A 7,216-nucleotide genomic window follows, 5' to 3' on the forward strand; every position below is an offset into this window, starting at 1 on the left:
GGCCACGCTGGGGAGCTGCTGCAGGGTGATGAGGTGCTTCAGATGGATATGTTAGTGGTACCCTGTCCCTTGAGGATGGATGAGGCAATGCCATCCCCTGGTTTTACACCCAGGCAGGGATCCCACAGGAAGGATGGTTTGAATTTGCCATGGGAGTATCTGGGAAAGAGACCTAGCCAACAGGGCCCAGGTCCAAACCTGATAAGGGCATTGCCCCAAGAGTAGCCTGAACCTACCCAGAGTGCCAAGCCCATGCTGGAACATATGCTGCATCCAAGCACAGCACATTCTTCCAAAAGGAAAGGTGAAGTGCTGCTCCAGGCCACAGCACCTAGAGCTCTTCTCTTGCCATCCTTGTAGGTCTCCTTGCTGGTGCCAACATCAGCTTCCCAGGCATTGGTGCTCCTGCAAACCTGAATCCTTGGCTGTGGCTAATGTCTGAAACTTGGGGAAACTGGAATGTAAAAAAGCTCCTGAGGGCTCCTCTCGGGATGCACCAGCCTGGAGAAGTCCAGGAGAGCTCTTCTAGGCTGGCTGCAATACTCCTATCCCTGCAGGAAGTCTGAGCCCCACTATGCCGGCGACAACACACCTGAGGTTTGTATCAGTGCTACCCCCAAGGGCTCCTCACTGCCTTTACCCAGGAAAATCCCGCTGCTGTGTTTCACACCTTCCTGATGCTTGGGAAGGACCCTGCACCCCACATTGCTGCCCCAATGAGCAAGGCAAGGCAGTTTGAACTGTCAAAGCAGTTCATTAAGCAGCTTGAAAGGCAAAACATCTCAGCAAGGAAAAACATAGCCCGGAGCACTGCCTCCCTGACAGGGGGGAGTTGGGAAACGTAATGGATCATCCCCGAGGAATATGCTGTCCTCTCTGGGCAGCTTTCTGCACCATTACAGCCCTGGCTTGCTGCCAAGCTGGCCTCCTACTCCTTGACTCTGCAGGGTAAAGCAAAGGGTCAGCACAAAACTCAAGTGTCCCCAGCGCACAGGGACCTGTGCTGTGCACACAGGGATAAGGACCAGGCTTTGTGACCAGCCTCCAATGCTGACTCCTGTCTCCCCCAGTACAGCTCAGCCAGGACAATATGTGTGCACTGAATGCCAGTTCCTGCCTGTCCTCCTGCCACCAGGACTGGACATACCACGGTTGGACCTGGATCCAAAGAGGTTGAAGCAGCAAAGCCTGGTACTGGCCTGCACAACACCTGCTCCTGCCTCCTAGTGTGTCCTCGACAGCCCTGAGGAGCCAGGAGATCCCAGCCTTGGCAGTCCCATTGCTCCAGTTTGGAGCCTGTAAAAACTAAAATCAGTAAGGCCAGACTCCTTTTTTAACCATGAAACTTAGGTCTGAGCTAGTCATTCCTCCATGCAGGGACTCCTTTAGACTGAGTGGTCCATGAAATGTCTACTCCTGGCACCTTCTTCCACCGCAGCTCACGCATCAATCCATGTTGAAGGAGCATTAGTGTTTAAGTGATCAGCAATTACAGTTTCCTACAGGACTGCAGAGAATTACCACATCCAGCGGGGACCCGCCAAGTCCCCAGGATCCCAGCAGTGCTCAAGCATGTAGGTGAGTGGCCAGGCTGAGTTTAGGAACCTGCAGGCTGGGATCTTCTGTAACTTTCCCAACAGATGTGACCCCAGAACCAGATCCTGCTTGGCCTGCCTCCCCCACCTGGCTCTGTGCATCCTCACCTTTCTGCTTTCCAATGTGTTACTTTTACCCAAGGAACCTCTTCATGCCCTCCCTCCTGCCAATCCCTCTGCACCCATCTGTACATCCATCCAAAGGAGGAGAGTGGCGGGGATTCAGCTAGAATTACCCTAACATCATGTCAGCCCAGTGCTGCTGCTCCTGGCAGGTCCTGCTGGCTTATACTCAGCATCCCACTGGCAGAGTGTGGTTGTTTTTGGCCCAGGATCCCTGTCCTGTGCTTTGCTGGCTGGTACCACCATGTTCCTGGTGACCAGAGGGCTCTTCCCTCCTGTCCTCTCCATTGTCTGGGCAGAAGTCCCTTGGAGATAGACCTTGAAGGCTGCCTAGGTCTTTTCTTGTACAGTTGCACTGCAGACAAGTTTGCCGACTCCTTGCATGTGCCCTAACGCTCCAAACTCACACTGAGAGCATCAGCCATGGGCAGGGCTGAGGAACATGCTGGCCTGGCCTCACTCCCCATGCCTCTGAGGGCATGGTGTCCATGAGGCGTGAGGGAAGCCTAAGGAGTGGAATGGTGGCCAAGCTCTGACACAACACAGTTCCTCTTTGCTCTGGAATGGCCACTCTCTTCCCACAAAGCCTGTTCCAACCCATATGCCCAGTCCTAATTACAACATGCCCTCACACACAGAGGATGAACAGCCTCATCCTTGGGCCTCACCCCTTCCCCTCCTGCTTGCCCTTGCCAGGATCCTTACACAAGCTCTGGCCAATGCTGCTCCATTAGCTCACTCCAAAGGAGGCTTGATAGAAAATCTGTTCAATTATTTAGCAGACCAACATGGGGATGATACCGGCTGGAGGCAGCCAGGGTACTGGCATGGACTCAGCCCAACTCCTGGCTCAGCCTGCCAGATCCTACCTTCCCTCTCCTCCCACAAAACCAAGGCTCAGTCATTAGGGCATGCTGAACAGGCAGCACACAAGCATCCTTCCTCCTCGCCCCTGCCAGGCACCGAGGCTCCCTGCAATGAAAGTGCTGCCCAACTGCTGTCAGACCTGAGGCTGGGCGGGAGCAGCAGGTCAGGATGCCCAACAAGTCCCATGGCAACACTGCAAAGACCAAAATAGTTTTAAATGAAGCTGTTGTCTGTTGGTAAGCCCAGCCCCCAGCACCAGGCTGCCCTGCTCTCACCTGCTGACAAGGTTTAGCTCCCTCCCAGCAAGCCCTCAAGGGACAGACAACTGCCATGCTCCTGTCTGTGAACTTAGAAGACTCTCTGCTGACGGACCCCAGCTTGAGCCAGCAGCTCCCTACCTGTGCCCTGCACTAATTCTCCTCTACCTCTGTTTGCAAAGTTCACTACAGAGAGGGAGCCAAGCCACGAAATCCCTAGGCCCTGCTACAAAGATCAGTAAGCCCAGACAAATTGGGCAAGAAGCTTTGGTTCACCACAAGCAGCATCAGCCATCCCCAACAAGGAAACACATTTCTTTTCTCAAAAGCACAGCCTGCTCCATCCAGGGACTAAGGTATATGATGCATCAACTGCCTCACCACATCCCAGCCTGGGCAAGGTTCCCTTTCCTTGTGCTTAATGGCTCTGTTTGATGCCAGGAATCTGTAGCAAGAGGACTTGATGCCTGGCTGAGTGTCCTGTGCTGGGCAAGGAGCAGCCGAGGCATCGGACTGCATCCTGACAATGCAGCTAGGTGAGCTGGCAGGGCTGTGACTCTCTTTATTCCCACCCATTCCCCACTGGCTCCATAAATGGGACTTTACTCCTCCATTTCCAGATGAACCCACCCTCTCTGTCCTAGGACGGCTTGCTCACCTTCCAACCAAGTGCCTGGTACAGCATTGACCCGCTGGGTTAGAGGCAACCAGAAAAAACACAGTCAAACCAAGGAAGTCACCCGAGATCCCATTCCCTGTCATCCTCTGGGGCAGAGCCTCCTCACAGGGGACCAGTCCAGCTAACAGCTAGTGTCCCAAGTAATTCCCACAGAGAAGTTCCTACACACAAATATGGGCAGGATAATCTGTCTGTTTATGATTCCTGGAAATCTGGGAGTTACCAAATGAGACCTGGAAGAGATTTCTACCTGCTTCCAGCACTGCCTGGACAGAGTGCTTCCAAGCAAGGAAAAAAGCCTATCCTGTTATCCTGCTTGCTGCACTGAGAAGAAGAGAAGAAGGAAGAAGCTGTCTCCTTTTGAGTTCATATAAATGGGTCTGCTCTGGAGACTGTGGTTACATATGGGATCCTTTGAGCAACAAGACCCATAGCAACCATCTCCCATGGGAGCATACGGATCCAAGGAAGATTTAAATTTTCCTTTTCCATTCCACAGGCCATCCTCTTGCTCACACACCTGGAAACAGACACTTCCCATTGCCCTGCTCTAGGCCAGCTGTTGCTGACCTGTACCATCTCCCTGGACTGTGGGGATGGGGCTATGCTCATGCCAATGGCACCTCTCAGTCTTCAGCATCCTGTGGTGATGGTGCCAAGAGACTTGCAAACCAGCACTGAACCCTCAAGGAACACAAAGGCAGAAGAAAAGACTGTTTCCTCTCATACCTGCAGTTTCCCTCCATCCCATCCCTGTTTGCTGTTTTTCAACATGCCTGCATGGCACAGAACCCCTCTATAAGCAGGGTACAACACTTGCACCCTAGTCTTCCATTCAGAATGCTACAAAGAGGGTGAATAGCTCAGTTTTCCCTTCCATGTGAGCTACTCTGCCTGCAGCCACACTGCTCTCTACCATCAGGCTGCCCATCTCCTCTGCTTTGGGTAGCAGTAGAGGGTCTCCAAGCCATCAGCCTCGATTCTTTTGTCTTGATTGACCTCAATGGCTCCCCTGCAATGTTTGCTTGCCTTTTGTAGATCAGTGACACATTAAACCTCACATTTAGTGCAGAGCTTTGCGAAATCACATAGAATCGTTTGGGTTTTTAGACATTCTTCTCTGTGTTTTCTCTTGTTCCATCTTGTGCTTCTCCTGCTCAGCTAGGTCCACCATAAGGACATGATGCTATTCTTGCATCATACCCCAATTTTGTATCGATTTCTGCTTTCCAGTGCCCAAGGAGGAGACTACAAAGCCCCTGAAGATCAGTCAGAGACTTGTCACTTCCCAATGGCACATCACAGGAGACAGCACCTCTGGTTTGTGACTGTGCAGCCTGCTGCTGCCCCAAGCATAGAGGATGCTGTTGGCAGACAGGAGATGGTGTGGCCTGCGGGTGAACAGCCCCTTTGACACTGTCTGCTTGGGTTTTCACTAACCCAAAGCACAACTGCCTTTTCAGGTAAAGAAGACACAGTCTAGAAGCTTTTTGTCTCCCCAGGACTCCCTGCAGGCTAGGAAGGATGTGATTATCATTACATTACCATCTTCCCAGTGGTCTTCAGAGTTGCTACACTGAAAGCCAGAGAAAAAGCTTTATCCCTTTCCCTCTTAGACTCTACAAGCAACCTGGCCTGGGACAGATGCTCAAGGTTCAGGGAGCAAGTGAAGGACTGCTCATCCTCCCTGGCATGCAGGTAACTGCTTTATCGCATCCCCATTCCCTCCAGGAAGAAGTGTCTAGTTGTTGTGTCAAATTTATGATGTTTGCCCTTTCTACAGAGCAGGATTCTGGGGGCGAACAAAATACCCCCCGTTCCCAGTCCAGAAAGGCCACTGATCAATGACCTTGTGCTAAGCTGCTGGCACTGTCACACTTGGGGCTGTGAGACTGGTGCAGCAGCCATGGAGGCAGGATATAATTAGATGCATTTGCGTACATCTTTGAGTCCCTGAGAGAAGAAGCCAAAAGACTGGCTGCAGGGCTGAGCTGCTCGGCCAGATGGGGCTCTGCTCTCCATAAAGCCAGAGATTATCATGTTCTCCAAATGTGAAAACAAGCAGGATATACAGCACAGACAGAAGAGCCCCATCTCCTACAGCATCCTACAGGGCACAGTGGCTGGGCAAGACACCTACGAATGACACTGGGAGAGAGCAAAGGCAGGGCTGCAGAGGTATCAGAATAGGCCTATTTGCAGGACTTGGTACAAGCAGGCACAGACACATATAAACCAACAGGTCAGATGTGGCTTTGTCCCCAGTGCTATCTCCCTGAGTAGCTGGTTACCATGAAGACAAGATTTGCTTCATCTGAAAATCAGCATCACCTAAGTGCCTGGGCAGGATTTGTCCCACTTTGTGTCATAGGTCTGGGCAGCCAGAGAGCTCTGCACACATTTTGATGCCTTCCTCAGACTAAGTCCAGAGTGAACGAACTTTAATGAACTCCCATCCATTGCTGTGAGCTGCAGCACCGCCTGTGTCACCACATCAGCTCAGCTCTTTTACATGCAGCACTCACAGCCTCCAACAGCAGCTGTCCTGTCACGCAGACTGCCAGACCCCTTCCTGAGGAGGAAGGTGCACAATATGCTGTCGGCACAGCACCTTGTAGCTACCTCTCACGAGGGCTTTCCTGCACCACAGGAATGAGTTTTGCGCCCAGCAGTAGCACTGGGATGTAGCTCCTGCAGGGGCACGCGGCTCTTTGGCTTTTGCCTTCTCCATCACATCTGCTTCCTCACTCTGTGGGTCCCCGCGCACGCACATTGCTCCTGCAACACCTCCCACGGCACTGACTGCTGCAGCACCTAAAGCAATGCCACATGCAGTGACTCCATGCTTTGGAAGTCAAAAGCCACTCACCCCTGAGCGTCAGTGTCCACAAGCAGCCGGACCAGTATCCCTGTCACAGCCACGAGGATTGGGTAATGGTCCACGCTCTCCAGCCCTATGAAAGCAAAGGAGAAAGATAGAGCTGCTGCCACCACAACAGGCAGAGCTGCTGTATAAGGAATATGGGATGCCCATAACATAGCACTTGGAGCCAGTCTCTGCTAACAGACCCAACCCAGCTGCCCACAGTCACCTCCAAAAAGAAGAGGACTGATATTGCTAAGAATGGCTTCCCTCAGCAATTCAGTGCAATTCAGTTATGAAATGCATAACACAGCAACCAAACCTGCTACCTAAACTGCAATCTGTCCAGGGTTTGAACCTTTCAAACAGCACCTCCTAACCTATGTCAGATCAGTGTCTAGCAAGACACCTCCTCGTCCAAGCACAGCACAGCTGCCACTTTCACTGTGACAGCCAGACCCATGCATCAGCTGCCTCATGGGGACAGAAATCCTGGTGGGAACCAGAGCGGCTGAGCAGACAGAGGTTTAGGGCCTAGGAAGAGCACCAACACTCATTTATATCTGGAGGATTTATATGTCTTCTGAAGACAGCACTCCTGTGGCAATCTGTGGGATTGGTTTCCCAGGCCAGTGATGTGGCAGGCCTGAGGTCTAATCCCATAGACCTCTGCACTGACCTTAATTACAAGCCATCCTTCACTTCCCAAGGGCATTCCTTCAGCATGTTTTCAACAGAGAGGGACAGATTGCTGATGCATAGACTCACCTGGCAGACGGAGGTTGACCACTCTGTCAAACAAGTTCCTTTCAGCTGTCACACGGTTCAGCCA

General features: G+C 52.1%; 1 protein-coding gene across 2 annotated transcripts in view; it reads right to left on the minus strand.

The window, feature by feature from the left end:
• The window catches only part of RNF123 (ring finger protein 123), a 47,387-nt gene that overhangs the window by 6,620 nt on the left and 33,551 nt on the right, over window positions 1–7,216 (minus strand). For both annotated transcript variants that reach the window (XM_010018702.1, XM_010018701.1), the window contains exons 33-34: window positions 7,153–7,216; window positions 6,391–6,475 (exon numbers count right to left, since the gene is read on the minus strand). The exon at window positions 7,153–7,216 is cut by the window's right edge and continues 4 nt beyond it. In XM_010018702.1, the coding sequence (XP_010017004.1) occupies window positions 6,391–6,475; window positions 7,153–7,216 (149 nt within the window). The remainder of the gene's footprint in view (window positions 1–6,390; window positions 6,476–7,152) is intronic.

Source organism: Nestor notabilis, unplaced genomic scaffold, assembly GCF_000696875.1.
Source record: "Nestor notabilis isolate BGI_N333 unplaced genomic scaffold, ASM69687v1 scaffold21037, whole genome shotgun sequence".
Taxonomy (NCBI): Eukaryota; Metazoa; Chordata; class Aves; order Psittaciformes; family Psittacidae; genus Nestor; species Nestor notabilis.